Raw genomic sequence first — 20,295 nt, forward strand, 5'->3', positions numbered from 1 at the left:
GTTTTTAATGATATTATTTATTAATATTAATTTCTAGCACACAGCAACAGTTTTTAATTGGTAAATCACCGACACTTTCTTGATTTGCTTGTTTCTACACACTCATGATGTACTGTCATTATCAGAATGAAGTATCTGTACTTTCATTTTATTAAAGTTAATTAATGTTTAATGTTAATTAATGTTATCATGTAATTTATTGTTTATTTCAGACATACATTTAGTTGTTTGCAGATGATGCAAAGCTGGGTGGGCGAGAGAGAGTTTTAGAATAATACTGATGGTAGTGGGTGTTCAGAAAGATTTGATAAGTAGACAAATGAGCAATAATGAATGCCAGTTTCATATGACTGATGTTTGATTTTTTAAATTTTAGAAAAAGCAACTTTAGAAAAGATATGTAATGATGAATAACAAAGGTTATATGATGACTCTGGATTGTCTGCTATGAGGACAGCTTGAGGAAATTAAGTCTACAATGTTTGTTAGTTAGAATAAAGAATGATGGTGTGATTAACATATATAAGTTGTTTGAATGATGTTAATAGACAGTGAGAAAAATTTTTCAGAAAGTAGGAAAAAGGAGATAGGTAATAAATTCATTTGCCAGAGAAACATAGAGAATGTGACAGTTTATTTTGAATGGAGAGTGGAGACAGCATGGTTTTATTTTAAGGTATGACTGATTTTTTTCAACTCTGATTGACTTTACCACATAGAGCATATCTTTTGTTATAAATTATACTTATGATGATCATTATAATAATTATATAGATATAGATATAAATAATTATATATAATTCATATCTTACCAGTATGTTTTAGTTTGTCTTAAAAAAAATAAAATAGGTACATTTTACATGCTTGTTATGTAATATATACATACTTCTTTAATATTTTCAGTGGAAACTACGACTCCAATAGTAATCCGCCCAACACCTCCACTGACTGCACGTAAGGTTATTTTTTTTTAATATACTGCAGTATTAGTAGCTTTTGATATTTTAAAATGAATAAGTTTAACAAATTAATTCAAGTATATTATATTAAAATGATAAAGGATGACCTTGTTAAGAGAATAGAATGTAGTAGGTTCATTCAGGGAGGACAGACAAGATAGGAAAGGTGAGAAATTTTGATGATGATTAGAGAAGAATTAAATCCAATCAGATCTCTGGAAAGTTGGTTTGAAGCTGTTTTGTGTGAAATATTGATAAAACAAAATATACAATTGAGTTCTGCTATAGACCATGATCATCTGAAGATATGGACTATAAATTGCACAGATATAAATCTTATAGATGCAGAGAGAGCTGTCATTATTTGCTATTTAAGAAAGCATAAAAATAGAATTTATGGAATTTCTTAAGGATAAATAAGAGTAAAACAGCATGTGATAGAAGGGACTCACATCACAAGAAAATTGGATTTATTAATACAACATCAATTATCTCCCACACTGGGAAAGCCGTAAGCTGCTTGAATAATTGAAGTGTCAGGTAACTTAAAGGACATCATTGTACTGTACCAGAAGTTGGATGAAACATTAACCCCTTCAGGTATCAGCTAATTAAGTGCTCAGTTTTTTGAACATCAGAAATTTGAAAGATCACTTTATCATCTGATTATCTGTTCGTAAATAAGGTGACTTCCAACTGGGAGAGTGATCCATGAATTGACTTGGGCAGTGACAATGAATGTGAGTGATATGACTAATAAGGGATGTATCTATGATTATAACATATATGATTATAATAAACTGCATGGCAGTGGAATCATCAGTACATGGAATGTAATCAAAGGATGTTTGAATGAAGCAATATCTGACTGCCTCTCCTAGATGCAGTCAGAGTGAAATAAATTGAATAAGGGTTAATTTTTTTAATCCCATAGATGAGAGGCAGAAGAACCTGCAGCACATCAGTGCCATGTGTAGGGTGTAGGTGAGGATTGAGAAAGAAAAAAATCTAGTGACATTCATTTTGAAAAATCTGAACCTGCTTCCTTTTTCTCATATATTCCAATTACCTTTGTCCTTTGGATCAACCTTTTTCTTAAAGTGTTGATCAACACTTTAAGAAAGGCTGATCCAGAAGACAAAGGTAGTTGGAATATATGAGAAAATGGAAGCAGTATCCTGTAGAAAAGACAGAGCTGAAAATGAGAGGGATAGGCTGAAGTGAGTCATTCAGGGAAGTATCATCTCTAAGCCAAATTGTTCTCTTCTAGATAGCATCAATAATTTTTAGAAATTTTAGGACACACCACCCCAAACACATGAGCAGCATTCTAAGTGTGGGATTTGCATGAGTTAGTAACTGGACAGGTGAAAAATAGCATCTTTGTATATTACTGAGGGTAAGGGAAGGTGAACAAGATCCCTTTTGCAAGCAAAACTGCAAGATTGAACTTTGGTGGCACTAAAGATGATGAGGTTATCCTTGATTCATTGAAGGATGCATGAAGATTAGTATTTATGGCATTGGTTGCAGATGATCTTAAAGCTTGAAGGTTCTTAGCACTTCATAATTTTTCAAATGAATTGTAAGAGTGGGCTATAATACCATCAGCAAAGTTATGGATAAGATTACTGGCAACAGAGAATAGTTCAGTTATGTATAGGAGAAAGAGGAATAGATGATAAAACAGAGCCCTGAGGCCTCCTATATTGTGGCAAAAGCTGAGAGAGAAGGAGACATCTTCTATAACACATAATGACCTGAAGAAAACTGGCTGCCCAATTATAGAGGGTGGCAAAAGACAATTATAGACTGACAAAAGGGTTTACTTAGTAGACCTCGATACAAAACATGATCAGAAACCCTGGAAATATCAAGAGTGACAGCATATGTTTCTCCAGACCTTTCTATGGCATATGTCCAGTGGTAGGTGATGCTGGTGAACTGCTGATGTAGATTGGCAGAATCCATTACGGTGATCACATATTAACTGGTAAATTAAAGATACCAAGAAATTATATTCTTGGATTATATAGGACTGATCAATTCATGCCGAAAGATATTTCAAACATACTACAAACAAAGGCAGGATAATGTTGCAAAAGCAATACATTAGAAGTTCTGTAGCAAATAATTGCCGGCCTGGTTGGGCCGAGTGGTTAGCATATCTGTTACAGCCAAAAGGCTGCAGGTTTGAATCCAACTGTGGGCATGGATGTTGCTAACTGTCTGTGAAAATACTAGTGGTGGTGGTCGGTGGTAGATGGCATTTATGTAGATGATGAAGGTGGTTGTGGTTGGTTGAGTGGTGGAGATGGAGAGTTGTAGAGTAGGTGCCTTCCCTCGATGAGTCTTTGGACTCCCTGGAGGTGTTGCATAATAATAATAATAATAATAATAATAATAATAATAATAACAATGCTGACTAAGAGAACATAGGCGACCAAGGTGCATCAAAGGATTCTTTATTTAAGATTTTGTTTAACTCTAATCCATTCACAATATTAATAATATTGAGGATGGACTGGAGTTAAACAACAATGTCCTAAATACAGAACTGTTCATTCATTGATAATTCTTGATTCTGTAAGTAGTCATTGAGGCTAGATAATTAGGGGTTATAGTGGTGGACAGTGAATTAAGGTTAAGTAATCACCCTGTTGAAGAGAACACTATAAAAAAAAGGGTTTTCTCCATTTTACAAAGCCTTTTAAGACCACATCTGAACTTCATTGTACAGATATAGTGACCTGGGTTCTGAGGAGAGGCAGACACCTGAAAAGATCCAGAGAATGGTGATCAAGATGATCATGTGCTTATGAGGACAGATTGAATTAATGTGGTTTCAAAGTCTGAGGAATAGGCAGAATAGAGAAGATAGAAACTACCAGTTGGTAAGAGGATCTTATAGTAATAGATAAAAGTGTAATTTCATCTATGGCTATTATAGGTAGAACTTCAGGTCGCCTTGGAAACTGGCTCAAGTTGTGGCCTAGAAACGTGATATTGACATTCTTTACATATTAGCTGGTGAGGTAAAGGTTTCATCTCTCCTAAAGAGATGAAACCTTTATTTCTTTAGAAAAGGGAAACAAAAAACCATTCTAACTCACCAGACCGAAGCATCCATACAAAAATGATCAGTAAACATAACTACTATGTTATTTTCAGAAGAGATTAATGATTCATCTCAAGTTCTCGTGTGATCTGTTTTGTGTAATACGATTTGTTCTACTGAGTATCTACAAAGAGTGAAGATACGTTTTCTACAGTCTTTTTCTCCTCCTACTGACCAAATAATGCATATAACTCTTTTGAGTTTTTTAGTTATATTGCCATAATGCTAATCTCCTATCATACTTTAATTTCTCTTTTTCCTTACGTTCTTTCATCATCATCATCATCTCTGTTTTCTTCTAATATTCTTATAAAAAAAAAATATTTTTATATTTTTACATTAATCTTTTACTTCAGTGCAGCTATTGTTTATTTTACATGTACATCTATTTATCCTCCTTATCTTATTCTCTTGAAGTGAGCATTTTTTGATGGAAAGGACAGAGGTGTGCTCTCCTGATGTTAATTATCCATTTTGTGGTTACTGTTTGTTTTCACTTGTATTCAGAAAGAGGGCACCCCTATCCCTAAGTAGTTTGTTACATGTTTCAACCGTGGATGTCTCATCAAAGGGAACACCTTGAACTAGTGAACTGTGCTGCTAGTTTATGGTTTAATTATTACTATATACAAAATATTATTATTATTACCCAAGATCCCATGGAGTCAAAGACTCATTTAGGAGATCCTTTTTGTTATACACAAAGCTCATCATACCGAGCCTTAAGCACACTCAAATTCTTTGAAGATGGCACACTCCCAGGTAAGCCATTCCAATCATTCACAACTCTGCATGCAAAAAAATGTACTTCTCACTCCCCTGCACACACCCTCCTTATACAGCTCCTAGGGACAACCTCTGGTTCTCCTCTGATCTCCCTCCATTAGATATAAAACCTTTCCAACATTGATCCTATAAAAACCCCTTACTAACTTGTACATCACTATCATATCTTTCATCTTCCTCCTATCCACTAGACTCTGTAAATTGCATCTTCTCAACCTTTCCTCATATCTGACATTCCAGAGATCAAAAACTACCTTAGTGAGTCAGCTCTGAACCCTTTCCAACATCTCTTTGCCCTTTTGAAATCCAGGTGATCAAATCTATGCACAGTATTCCATGAGTGCCCTAATTAAAGCCTTAAACAATCTCACTACTCCCCCAAGTCAGTGTGCTCCGCATCATTCCCACAAGTGTTTGTGTTATCCTCACAATTTTAGCAAGATGTCCCCTAAATTTCAGATCTTTATCCACTATTGCTCCAAGACCTCTTATTTCCTCACCTCTGATAAGCTTGGCAAGTGCTAGAAGAATGATTGTTATGGGAGATTTTAAACTACAGCAGTATAAGTTGGGAAGAGGAAAATGCATGTAGTAATAAGGGAATGAAATTTCTGGAATTCTTGAGGGATAGATGTTATAGAGTGAACAAGAGGTTCAAAAGTTTTGGATTTGGTCATAGCATCAGAAGAGGTGATAATTACTGAGATAACATCTCTACCCCAGTTGTAAAGAGTGACCATGTGGTTTTGATTTGGAAGATGAATAGACATGCAGGAGTATCAAAGAAAAGGGAAAATATGCAGAATTATAAGGTGAGGGGGGGGATTATAATAGTCTTAGATATCAACTTGGAGAAGTTCAATGGAGGGTGGTATTGGAAGGCTGAAATATAATTAGTGCTTGGGAAATTGTGCAGGAATACATATTAGCAGCAGTAATAAGCTGTATTCCACGAGTGAAGAAGAGGACCCAATTTGGTATAAAGTGACTGACAAACAATATCAAACAGGAACTGCAGGTGAAAAAGAGATTATGGAAGAGATATAAGGAGATGGGTGAAGAGTAGATGCATGAAGAATATCAGACTCAGGCTAGGAGAGTGACTAGCATGCTCAGGAATATAAAACTGGAATATGAGAAGAGATTGGCACTAAGATTCAAAGAAAATCCTAGGGAAATTTTAGCTATGCGGCCAGTAGGATGGGAAATGATTGTGGAAGAATGACATTGTGGGATAAAAATGGGAATAGAGTGACTGATGCAGAGGACATAGTGGAATTGTTCAATGAACATTTTATTGGAGTATTTCATCCTGCAGGAGTCAATTTGAATACTAGACAGATAGAGCAGGTTCGAGGTTCAAGAGGAGAATGTGTTCCAAATACTGAGTACCCTGGATGTCGGTAAAGTTGTGGGACTGGATGGTGTTTCACCATGGGTTTTGAGAGAATGTGCTAAAGAATTGACAGCTCCATTGACCTGGCTCTTCACTGAAAGTCTGACTACAGGAAAGGTAACCAAGGAGTGGAATGATGGTAAGATAGTGCTTATGCATAAGGACGATAGCAGACTGGATGTGACTAACTATATGCCAGTTTGTGTTTGATTAGAGGTTGTTAAGATCTTGGAGAAATTAGTGAGGGACAATATACAGTGTTGGGCAGATGAGGGTAATAATGTCTGTGAGAGTCAACATGGATTTGTTAAAGGGTGCTCTTGATTTAGTAATATGATTGCCTTTTATAATAAAGTGACAAGAGCAGTTGAAGGGAAAGGCATATGCTGCCATTTTTTTTGGATTTTGAGAAGGCATTTGAAAAGGTGCCACATGATCAGCTGATATTTGAGTTGCAGCACATGGGTTGGAATATCGGGTTAGTGAACTGGATTCAGGATTGGCTGTTGGATAGGTATCAGAGAGTCGTTCATGGTGGGGCAATATCAAGGAGGCAGAAGGTTACAAGTGGGGGTCCTACAGGGCTCAGTACTGGGACCTGTAATGTTTAACCTTTATATCAACGACATTGTCAATGGATTGCAGGTAGGATATTCAGTCGTTTGCAGATTACGTGAAGCTGAAAGGGTTATTAGTAATAGTGCAGATGAGGCAGCCCGTTAAGAGGATCTGAATAAACTAGACAAATGGGCTAATGAATGGGGATATCGGTTGAATGCAGTAAAATGTAAGGGGATTCATTGATGGGAAGCTGCATACTCAATTGGAGGAGCTGTACTGGAGGAAGTAGGGAAGACAAGAGATCTGGGGGTGAGGATTGATAGAAAACTAGACTTCAGGTAACATACTGCAAAGGTGGTGAAGTTAGCCCACAGTCCTGCAGAGATAAAAGAGTTATCATTCCATTGTGTAAGATCCTGATCAAACCACACTTAGACTATTGTTCTCAAATTTGGTCCTCAGGATTTGAAGGGGATAAGTTAACTGTGAAACTGTACAGAGGCAGATAACAAAGATGGTTTCAGGACTGTACAATGTTAGTTATGAGGAGAGGCTGAGGGAATGTGGGCTGCAGTGTTTAGTAGCTAGAAGAAGGAGACGTGATATGATTGAGACTTTTAAACTGTTGAGAGGTGGTTACAGGGTTGACACTGGGGAGTTCTTTTGTTTGGTGGAACAGCGGAAGGAGCAGTGACAAGGGACCCTCCCTAGAAGTTACAAAAGGAAGCTCTGAGCAAGAGGGTGAGGAGTGGTTTCTTTGCATGGAGAGTGGTTGAACCATGGAATGCATTTCCTGATAGAGTGGTGAGGGCATGAATTGTCAATGAGTTCAAAGAGTGGCATGATAAACATTGTGTTTCCTAGGAACTAGCTCCCACCATGAGTCTTTTGACTCCATGGACGCCTGTGTAATAATAATAATAATGACATCCCCACCTAGCATAAATTCTTCATCCCATCTTTATTGCTGAGCTTCCGTGGCTTGGTCTGTTTAGATGTAGCCATTTGGTCAGATAGACCTGGGTTCGATTCCCATCAGTGATGTGAGGAACCTTTATCTGGTTTCTTTTGATGAAAGATAATTTTTTCATTGCTTTTTAAATCATTTTTCTTTTTTAAAAAGAGGTTTTGAGGCAGAGGGTGATTTCTTTGTTACAACTCCATTTAATATCCTTATGCTACCGTATTTGGAGTATCTTCAAACAAGTCAGTATGGGTTAAATTAATGGAAATTTATTTATCTATTTTACAAGCATTGTCATTCTACAACTAGTAATACCTCATTGTATTTGTAAATTAATTATTTATTTAACACAGGATCATCAATGGATAGCTTGTGCATATAAAAAGTTATTTATTTATCATATTATGTCCTTTTTTTTATTTCTCTCGTATAATTCTTTAGGTCCATGTTCAGAATATATATATTTAATTAGTGGGCCAAAACCACTTCCAGATTCAAGTCTCAGGGCATCCAGTAATCTTAGATCTTCTAGCATGCCAGAAAATAGTAGGCTTACTAGTCAGAATAATAAAAAATCAGGTAAGAAATAAGATTTCCAATCTTTTTGAAGTAATTCACTATAAGTAGATTTATATGAAATTTAATAAATAACCAGGTTGGACTTGTAGACATTTTTATGATTAAAACTGAATTTTTCTCTGTCATATTGCACTGTCTCTATAGATGATAATATCTTCAGGAAAATATTTATTATTATTATAAACACCAGACCACCATATAGAGTATAGACTTATCAGGGGAGGCAAACACTGTACACAGAAAGTCCACCAAATCGTGCTTTAAACCGATTCAATTTTAGCTGTATACACAATGTCAGACAAAGCATTCGACTGACTAACCATCTCCATGCAAAGAACCTACTTCTGATGCCCCCACTCACACTCTTATAACTTCCAGATATGTCCCTTTTTTTTTTACCCCCTTTCCCCATTCTAAAAAAAATTTTCTTCCACATCCAGTAACAATCTTTTAACAACTTAAATGTTTCAGTCATATCCCCTCTCCTCCATCTCCTCCTCCCATTCACAAAGCTTTGTAAACTGCATTCCCTCAATCTTTCCTCATATCCCACACCCCAAAGACCAGTTACAAGCTTTGTCAGTCTGTCTTCTCTGGATCCTTTCCAACATATCCTCATCACCATGAAAATCAGTGGATCAATCTGCCTATATGTGGCCTGATCAACATTTATATAATGGAATCGAGCGTCTGTATTTCTACAAAGTTTCCTCCACATCATTGCCATAATCCAAGGAGATGTCTTCACAGCTTGCACAGGGTGACCTGTGGACTTCATATCCTTATAAATCACCATTTCAAGGTCGTTTATCTCCTCAACTTCCTCCAATATTTCCCTGTCAAGTGTTTACCTTACATCCCATTGGTGGCTAACAATTTTCAGAGCCTCACACTTTTGAACATGGAATTGACAGTTCCATACTGTTGCCCACTCATACAATCTACTCAAGTCCTTCTCCAGTTTTGCATCATCTGCAAACAGTTGTATATCACCTGTTAAACCTCTTACAGTATCATTCATTTACAAATTAATTAACACTGTCCCAAAGCAGACCCCCTATGGTACACCACTAGTGACTTTCCTCCTTCAAGATCGTTTCCCAAATACAAAACTTGCTAATACATATTCGATAGCCATTCACCTATTCAACACTAATATATCATCGAATTCCATCTGCTTCGGTTTAGTGATGAACCTCTACAAAATCTAAGTATACTACTGCTGTATATGCATCTCACTTGTCCAATGCATTCATCACCTAATTATAGTAGATAAGAATTTGTAAAACATAACCTCCCTTTAACAAACATGCTGATAAGCACAAAGAATACACTACCTTACCTCAGTCCTGAAGATATTTCAGGCATAAACTTTGTTTGCTTACACTTGGATGATATATTTAAATGATATAAAGGATTAAACTAAATTTATTATTGTTATCAACCCACTTTTGTATCCTCTGTCTTGCTGACCTCACCAATACCTTAGCTACAACTTGAGATATACAGACTAGGCTATAATTTGTTTCCTCTGCCTTATCACCACCTTTTTGAAGTCGAATAATTCTGGCTTCCTTAAACTCCTTTAGGCTGTTGCAAGTCTCTTCTTAAACGGGTAGACCGAGGCTGATGCTAACTTCCTGTAACATTATATTCCCTCAAAGCACGAAGTGATATCATCAAGTCCTATTGGCTTATTGACATCCAGCTTACTTAACTCTTCATATATGTTGTGCTCACTTACCATTAAGTCTTCTGTCATTTCATTCTCTACGTTTGAGCTTCTGATTTCACACCAATGATGAAACATTTTCATCAACTGCTCACTGAACATCTCTACTATGTCCTCTGCAGCAGTCACCAATCTCCAGCTTTCATTCATTAACAGTATCTTATCATAATTATTCTTCCTATTTGCCACATATCAAACAAACTCCCTAGGGTTTGTCTTGTCCTGATTTGCTAATTTCTACTTGTACTGCACGTTTGTTGCCCTTACCAACTGAATCATTTTCCTGGGCTGCTCTTTGTACTCTTCATGCAACGATTATTACAGTTTATACAGATTATTATTATTATTACAGATTATTATTATGCTTATTATTATAGACTATTATTATTACAGTATATTATTACAGATTATACTCTTCATGCCACGATTATTTGTGCTGCCTCTAAAGTGCTTCTACTTCCTGATTTCATGCTTAATCCCCTCATTCATTCATTTTACACCTGATATATACGTCATTTAACAAAAAACTAAAAAAAATATTAAAAAAATTTAAAAAAAACATAAACATTTTCCAACAGTTGTTATTTCTATAAATTGAAAAATACTGGACTGATAGTTTAATCACATGCATTATTAAGCACAAAATGTGCAGTCTATATATTATTGTGTAAAACTCTGCATATGATTGCTAGCATAGGAGAAGTTGTGAATGTTACATACACTAATTAATGATGTCCAGGTGTCATAAACCATTTGAAGGGTACAGGGGAAAAACAACTTCAGTCCAATTTGGCCTTCAGGCCATTATATGCCATTTTTTTTTAATTTTTAAGTACTATTTAAATTAATTATGCTTAATATACATGAATGTACTATATCTATTATTTTTTTATTTTGTTATGCTATGTTTACTTGCATTTTTGACAACAAGGAAAATTTAATTAAGTTTTTTTCGGAAATCAATATTGTGGACTGAAGTTGTTTTTCCCCTGCACCCTTCATTTGTGAGGAGCAGAACTAGATGGCAGATTAATTAATGTCTTATTTGTTTTAGCATTTGAAATATTTGATCAGTTTTTGCTTTCTATTCGCTGTGACTGAAGAAAGAGAAATTCTAGAACCTAAGTGTATCCCAATGCCTAAGGTCAAAGCGCACACAATTAAACAAGAGACAACTTATTACTGAAAGTTAAAAATGACTAGAATGTGTAGAAAATGATTAATCCAATAATATGGATAATTTCAGATCCTCGTTCCTGTTCAGATTTGGAGATACACTTCTGTAATTTGTTCTAATAATACACTTAATAAGAATGTGCTATTGGGATTATTATTATTATTATTATTATTATTATTATTATTATTATTATTATTATATAACACCTGCAGGGAGTCCAAAGGTCCGCGCGGTTAGCCTAGTGGCTTTGCGCGTCGCAACCATATGCCTGGGGAAGGAGTGTCCTAGGTTCGATTCCCGTCGGAGACGTGAAGAGCTGAAGGATCTTCCTCAGCCATAGCCAAGTTAGCCGGTCTTGGGCGCGGACAGTAGGGTTTTTCCCGCCAGTTTATCTGGTGTTTTTCATCCCGCAAGCAGGCAAACCGGCCCCGTGAACACACAGGGATACAGCCAAGAATACCTTGAGGCATAGGAGTGACCATTCTATCCTCGTATTTCGGTTACGAAATCCAAGCATGCTTGGAAGGTTGTGGGCCTTAAAGGCCTGTTAAAGCCATTAGGATAGATAGGGAGTCCAAAGACTCATCAAGGGAGGGCATCTACTCTACAACTCTCCATCTCCACCACTTCACCAACTGCAACTACCTTCATAATCTACACCAACACCATCTACTGCCGACCACCATCACTAGTATTTTCACAGACAATCCCAAACATCCATGCACATGGCATTATTGTAATCTTTTTATTATTATTATTATTATCTTTTATGCAACAATGACTAGGGAATAGCAATTATGTTAAGCTCTCACAAAAAACAACAACTTGATTTTCAGAGGAAAGGGTATGATGTGAACTGAAAGATCAAGTTGGGATGTGCATAAGTCAAAGCTTAATATATGAAGATGGCAATCTTATACCTACAAGAAATATCATTCTTACATTTAACCTCCAAGATGTCATCAACTATGGAAACAGATTATAATAAATTTAGTTTAATCCTTTATCCAAGTGTGAGCAAACAAAGTTTGCGCCTGAAAGTATCTTCAGGACTGGGTTAAGGTGGTACATACCGGGGCAACTCGTTGCAAAGGTGGAGCAAGCTACCAACACTCCTATCCTAGTATCTCCTATAATGCAAAACACATCTCCTTGCGGATATGCCTATTGTTATGCATTAAGGGAAGGGCCACTACCCAGACCGGTTTCGACCTTTATTGAGGTCTCTTCAGTGGGAGCCAGGCCCAAGTCGAGATATCAGGCAGAAGCATTTGCAGGTCATCTCCACCTATAGGAATTGCCAATTGGTGTGCCACCCTTTTTTTAATAAATTACTCTGGATTTAGAGAAAGATGTTGAAAGTTTATTTTCCACTTGGTTAGAGTATAATAAATTTAGTTTAATCCTTTATCCAAGTGTGAGCAAACAAAGTTTGCGCCTGAAAGTATCTTCAGGACTGGGTTAAGGTGGTACATACCGGGGCAACTCGTTGCAAAGGTGGAGCAAGCTACCAACACTCCTATCCTAGTATCTCCTATAATGCAAAACACATCTCCTTGCGGATATGCCTATTGTTATGCATTAAGGGAAGGGCCACTACCCAGACCGGTTTCGACCTTTATTGAGGTCTCTTCAGTGGGAGCCAGGCCCAAGTCGAGATATCAGGCAGAAGCATTTGCAGGTCATCTCCACCTATAGGAATTGCCAATTGGTGTGCCACCCTTTTTTAATAAATTACTCTGGATTTAGAGAAAGATGTTGAAAGTTTATTTTCCACTTGGTTAGAGTATAATAAATTTAGTTTAATCCTTTATCCAAGTGTGAGCAAACAAAGTTTGCGCCTGAAAGTATCTTCAGGACTGGGTTAAGGTGGTACATACCGGGGCAACTCGTTGCAAAGGTGGAGCAAGCTACCAACACTCCTATCCTAGTATCTCCTATAATGCAAAACACATCTCCTTGCGGATATGCCTATTGTTATGCATTAAGGGAAGGGCCACTACCCAGACCGGTTTCGACCTTTATTGAGGTCTCTTCAGTGGGAGCCAGGCCCAAGTCGAGATATCAGGCAGAAGCATTTGCAGGTCATCTCCACCTATAGGAATTGCCAATTGGTGTGCCACCCTTGGTAGCTTGCTCCACCTTTGCAACGAGTTGCCCCGGTATGTACCACCTTAACCCAGTCCTGAAGATACTTTCAGGCGCAAACTTTGTTTGCTCACACTTGGATAAAGGATTAAACTAAATTTATTATACTCTAACCAAGTGGAAAATAAACTTTCAACATCTTTCTCTAAATCCAGAGTAATTTATTAAAAAAAGGGTGGCACACCAATTGGCAATTCCTATAGGTGGAGATGACCTGCAAATGCTTCTGCCTGATATCTCGACTTGGGCCTGGCTCCCACTGAAGAGACCTCAATAAAGGTCGAAACCGGTCTGGGTAGTGGCCCTTCCCTTAATGCATAACAATAGGCATATCCGCAAGGAGATGTGTTTTGCATTATAGGAGATACTAGGATAGGAGTGTTGGTAGCTTGCTCCACCTTTGCAACGAGTTGCCCCGGTATGTACCACCTTAACCCAGTCCTGAAGATACTTTCAGGCGCAAACTTTGTTTGCTCACACTTGAATATGGAAACAGATTATTTAAACTCTCCTCTGTGGATTGTTAATTATATATTTGGTTTATTCCTTTATCCAAGTGTAAGCAAACAAAGTTTACTCCTGAATTTTTGATCCCATAATGCAAAGCACATCTCTTTGCAGACATGTATAATGCTATGCATTAAGGGAAGGGTCACTACCCAGATCGTTTTCGACCTTTATTGAAGTTTCATCAGTGGGAGCCAGACCCAGAGGTGGTGATACTAAGGTGGAAGTAATGGAGAAGTCATATTTCCATATGCCAGTTGCCGAAAGATATCACACCTTATTATTAAAATTCTCTGGATTAGAGATAAGTTGATGGAAGTTTTTTCACTTGGCTATGCTAGCAATAATATATATGGTTTAATCCTTTATCCAGGTGTAAGCAAACAAAGTTTGTGCCTGAAGTATTTTCAGGATTGGGGAAGGGTCACTACCCATACTGGTACATGGAAAGATTACTTCTCCATTACTTATACCTTAGTATCACCACCTCTGGCTCCCACTGATGAGACCTCAATAAAGGTTGAACCCGGTCTCTTTGCATTATGGGATACTAAGGCAAGTGATGAATAGTTATACCACCTTTGCCACGAGTTGCCCCAGGCGTGAAAATACTTCAGGCACAAACTTTGCTTTCACTTGGATAAAGGATTAAATCAAATATATAATTGGCAGCATAGCCAAGTGAAAAAACTTCCATCAACTTATCTCTAATCCAGAGAATTTTAATAATAAGGTGTGACACCTTTTGGCAATGGTATATGAAAATATGACTTTGCTAATACTGCCACCTTAGTATCACCACCTCTGGGTCTGGCTCCCACTGATGAGACTTGAATAAAGGTCGAAATTGGTCTGGGTAATGATCCTTCTCTTAATGCATAGCATTATACATGTCTGCAAGGAGATTTGCTTTGCCTTATGGGATACTTAGGCAAGTGATGAGAAGTTATAACACCTTTGCCATTGCCCCAGTCCTGAAAATACTTCAGGTGCAAACTTTGTTTGCTTACACTTGGATAAAGGATTAAACCAGATATATAATTGTGGTGGCATAACCAAGTGAAAAACTTCCATTATATCCTCCATGGATATACGAGGTGGCATCAAAAAGCTTTGAGACTAGCTCTGTTTACGAGAAATTACTTTATTTATCTACGTTTACACACTATCACCTTCAAAATAGTTCCCTTGCATATCAATACAAACTCTCCCAGCATTCTTGCCACTTCTGGAATGTGTCCTGGAAGTCTTCTTTTCGAAGCATGTCAAGCACCTTCTGCAATTCACGCCGTATCTCTGCAATGGTGTCAAAACAGTGACCTTTGAGCTGGATCTTTATCTTCGGGAAGAGGGCCAATCTGCAGGATCCAAATCTGGCGAGTAGGGTGGGTGCGGAAGTGAGATCATGTTGTTTCTGGCGAGAAACTCACATGTGAGAAGAGCTCGGTGACAGGGTGCATTGTCGTTGTGGAGCATCCAGTTTTTTTCGCGCCACAGATCTGGTCACTTCCGCCGATTGTCTTCCTTCAGATGCCTTAAAACCTGGCAGTAGAACTTGCTATTGACGGTCTGGCCCCTGAGGACGAATTCTCAATGCACAATGCTGCGAATGTCAAAAAAGACGATGAGTATGTATTTGGTCGAGCTGCAGACCTGCCTCGCCTTTTTCGGTCATGGAGATGATGGGCGCTTCCACTGTGAAGACTGTTGCTTCATCTCAGGGTCGTACCTATACACCCAAGTTTCGTCACCGGTAATGATCCTCGACATGAAGGATGGATCATCCACGGCATGCTGACAGAGTTCTTGGCAGACTTTGATGCGGTGTTCCTTCTGCTCCTGGGTCAGCAGCCTGGGGACAAACTTGGCAGCAACATGGCACATGTTAAAAATCACACGTGAGGATTGCCTATACTGTTCCGTATGACACCCAGACAATGCCAGCAATGTTGTGGAGTGTTCTCCGATGATCCTCATGCACAAGTTGCCAAATGGTTTTGATATTTTCGGGGGTTGAGCTCGTTGAAGATCTTCCTGATCTCTCATTGTCTTCCAGTGATGTTCTTCCACTCTTGAAGCATGCGTGCCACTTAAAACACCTCGAATGACTCATTGCAGCATCGCCGTAAACTTGCCGAATCATGTCAAACATCTCTGTTGCAGATTTTCCCAGTTTCATGCAGAATTTCATGTTTGCTCTTTGTTCTAACTTGCTGTCCATGATGAAATCACAGATGTGATAATGCAGGTGGTCAGAATAGCATCAGTTTCACGATCAGTGTGCCAAAAGATTATGTCTTTTGGCACACTACTTATGAAGGTAGGTGCTCCCTGTGACTGTGCATGCAGCCTTGTGCTGTCATCTGTTGGTGTGTTACAAACCATGTCTCAAAACCTTTTGATACCACCTTGTAGATGCCTAATAATTTCAAATGCTTAGAGTGCAAAGCATACAGTCATGCTCAAAGTTTCACTAAGCTTCTATGTCATATGTAGCACTAAAATGCATGGAACTAAAGAGTTAATGCCAAAACCTCCTATATGCATCAAGGAGAATAATCTACCTTAAAAGAAATTCAAAATAGTTAGAGAGAGACCAGAACATTCTTTATCAACAAGTGAAGGTGTAACACCAGAGCATCTTGTGATGACAAAGAGAAAAAAAGTATTTACAGAATATGGCTTTGGGAGCCTCCGTAGCTCAGTGAGTATAGACGAAGCGCTTTGGTCAGAAAAACCTGGGCTCGATTCCCATCGAAGATGTGAGAAACCTTTATCTGGTGTCTTTTGGTTAAAGGTGAGTTAGGTAGGGTTTTTTACCCATAAACTTGGGTTTTTCATCCCCACAGAACAGGCAAACTGGCCTTGTGAATGTAGGCATCCACAGACATAGGACACTTCAGGAAGGCATTGGGCTAACAACCTTATCCTCGAATTACAGTTGAGAAATCCAAGAATAGTTGGAAGATTGTGGGCATTTAAGTGCCTCTTAGAACCACTGATGTGATACGAGATATGGCTTTGGAAATATAACTTTGGCTTTAAATGGCTTTGGAGTGAGTGTACAGGAGAAAGTTTTTCTGGATGAAAGTACAGTGTGTGAAAGTACAGTGTGTGATGCATGTAAGAGATCAGAAGAAAGAGATGAAGAGAAAAAACAGGAGAGTGGTACTGAAGAAACAAAAGTGCTTGGCAGTGGAAACAGTAATAATGTGAGAGATGAAGACAGAATAGGAATGCCAGAGGAACAGGAGAAATCTGGGGAGGTAAGCTCAGGTGGAGAGGGATACATGGTATAGGGAAAGTGAATGTGTGTATGAAGATGGAATATATTGCGATATGGGTGGGGAAGTTGATATTGATCAAGTATATGTAGTTAGTAGTGATTGATTGGGCAGGTGTGGTGGGTAAATCACAATCAGCACATGACTTGGATACTACCGGTTATAAACCTAAAATGAACTGCTGTGTTTGTTTACAAATGCCAGAAGTAGCAGAAATAAGTGGGATGAAATGGTTTCAGAGATTAAGTTTATTTGCCCTATAATAATTGGAATAAGTGAAATATGATTGAATGAAAATGATATTATAATGGAAGTAAAATGGAAGGATACAGTACAGTATACACAAATAGTCCACATAAGGTGGAAATAAAAGAAGGAAATAGCGGCAATGGTTATGAGGCACAGTGGTGTAATGTGGAGATTGAGAGAAAAAGAGAAAGAGCAACATCCAACTAAATAACATATTTAGTTATTTAGTTGGATGTTGCTATAGGCCTGAAAATGTGTAAACAACTTTGATTAGTGAAAAAACTAACGGTAATTATTATGAGTGATTTTAATTATTGTAGTATAGACTGGAATGAAGAGATAGCATTTCAGAATGAGGAAAATGAATTTCTTGAGTTTTTCAGAGATAACTATCTCTGAAAAATGTAAGGTCTTGAGGTTTGGAAAACATCGATGGGATGCTGCATACTCTATGGGAGGAGTTATACTGGAGGAAGTATGGGAGACAAGAGATCTGGGGTTGATGATTGATAGAAACCTGAAATTTAGGAGACATATTGCAAAGGTGGTGAAGGTAACACAAAGGATTGCTGCAATAATGAGAAGGACACTGACCTGCAGAGATAAAAGGGTTATCATTCCATTGTATAAGTCTCTGATCAGACCACACTTAGATTATTGTTCTTCTCAGATTTGGTGACCAGAATTTGAAGGGTATAAATTAACCGTTGAAAGGGTACAAAGGTGGATAACAAAGATGGTGTTAGGACTGTACAATGTTAGTTATGAGGATCTGCTGAGGGAGTGTGGACTGCAGAGTTTGGTGGATAGAAGGAGAGGTGATATGATTGAGACTTTTAAACTGTTGAGGGGTGGTTACAGGATTGACACTGGGGAGTTCTTTCGCTTGGTTGAACTGTGGGAAGGAGTGATGACGGGAGGCCATCCCTGGAAGTTACGAAAGGAAACTGTGAGCAAGAGGGTGAGGAGTGGTTTCTTTGTATGGAGGGTGGTTGAACCATGGAATGCATTGCCTGATGGAGTGGTGAGAGAAGAACGGTCAATGAGTTTAAGGAGTGGTATAATAGACTTTGTGTTTCTTAGAGGGGGACCTCCCCTGGATGAGTCTTGATAGACTTTGTGTTTCTTAGGAAGGACCTCCCACGATGAGTCTTTTGACTCCTTGGAGGCCTGAATAAAAATAATAATAATAATAATAATAATAATAATAAGCAAAAAGTAGTTTGTTATACAATCTACATAATCTTGGATTGTTCATCTGTTCCATCATGTAAGGAAGAATCTTTGCTACCATTTTCATTTATATTGCATCCCAAGGCATGTTTAGATTGCAGAAAAGCTGGACACAGGCACACTGCAGTTAGGTCAGCTTGTTGCTAACCAGCTCATCATCTGCATGTGCAGATGTTATCTCTGTTCAAATCCAGAATCTGTTCAGCCTAGAACTATCGCTCTACCATTTCAGGTAGTAAAACTATTATTATTATTTTATTGTTATTATGTGACACCTCCAGGGAGTCCAAAGATTCATCGAGGGAGAGGGTGCCAACAGCATCGGACGATCGAACTCCTTCAAACTACTGACCGTGCTCAAACTTGCTTAACTTTTTGCGAGCCATTAGTAGCAGAGGCTCTACCAATTGACCAACCTATAATCTTAAAAATTCTTGATGGCGTTCAGAAGATGACTATTTAGCTAACTGATCTCTTCTCCATCCAACCACTGTCTTGAAACAGTGGTTGGCGAGATTGTTTCTGCATTTTGTCTCTTTTACAGATATTTCTGTGGGTGCCAGCAGAACTGATATCCATTATGTTCCTTATTTCTGCTAAATCTACAATAACACAAGCAGTAGCTGCTCAACTATCATTTACAGTAAAATTACTAACTCACTGAACACATTATTTCTCTCTTTTTGTTTCATTTGACCTGTCTTCAGTTTTGTGGAACAGTTTTCTTCCTGAAGAGCTCTTCAAATATAATATGAGAAAATTACATTTCTCTTGACTGTTTCCATACATATGGCATTGATTTACTATAATTCTAGGAGTCTCTCCTGTATGTGAGTGATAAAAAAATTAAGAGAATAAAAAAAAATGTTCCTAATTCCAGGCAGATCAAAAATAAAAACTATATTATAATCGCAGACATCATGGAGAAGAGAAAATGACAACTATTCTGCACTGGGACGACCAAGAAAGAACTTACTGTCTATGGTACCTGTGCAGAATAGTTGTCATTTTCTCTTCTCCTCAATGTTTACCATTATAATATACAGTTTTGTTTTTATTTTTGATCTGCCTGGAATTAGGGATAATTGCTTTTATTCTTTGAATGTTTGTCAAAGATGATGATGCACTCTAGTTTTCTCTCATCCATTACTCATATTTTTATGGCCTGCTTTCATTTGCTTATTTTCCACCTTAACAATAAGGAAGCCAACAGGAAGCTACAGATTTCTCGGGAAGGCTCAAATATAGAACATTCCTGGAAACCAATCTACCTCGGTGTGACTCTTCATCGTATCCTCTTATATAAAATCCACATAGAAAAAACAAAGGCAAAAGTGAATGCAAGAAACAACATACTAAGGAAACTTACCTCCTCCAAATGGGGTGCAGACCCTAGCACACTGAGATCTACTACCTTTGCTATTCTTCTGCTGAATATGCCTGCTCAGTATGGTCCAGATCCTGCCATGCTGAAAAACTTGATCCAGCTTTGAATGAAAGCTGTCACTTAATTACAGGATGCCTGAAACCAACACCACTAAAAGACCTGTATATTTGGCTGGTATTACACCCCCTTCAATTTGAAGCTCTGCACTCTCAACT

The 20,295-nt window shown here is 37.9% G+C and overlaps 1 protein-coding gene across 4 annotated transcripts in view; it reads left to right on the forward strand.

The window, feature by feature from the left end:
* Positions 1 to 20,295, forward strand: part of LOC150094462 (hemocytin-like) — a 2,636,009-nt gene that overhangs the window by 1,395,040 nt on the left and 1,220,674 nt on the right. For all 4 annotated transcript variants that reach the window (XM_090412206.1, XM_090412207.1, XM_090412208.1 and 1 more), the window contains 2 exons: positions 904 to 954; positions 8,226 to 8,363. In XM_090412206.1, the coding sequence (XP_090268332.1) occupies positions 904 to 954; positions 8,226 to 8,363 (189 nt within the window). The remainder of the gene's footprint in view (positions 1 to 903; positions 955 to 8,225; positions 8,364 to 20,295) is intronic.

The sequence above is a fragment of the Typopeltis vanoorti genome, chromosome 22, assembly GCF_054136105.1.
Source record: "Typopeltis vanoorti isolate ZY-2024b chromosome 22, IOZ_Tvanoo_1.0, whole genome shotgun sequence".
Lineage (NCBI taxonomy): Eukaryota > Metazoa > Arthropoda > Arachnida > Uropygi > Thelyphonidae > Typopeltis > Typopeltis vanoorti.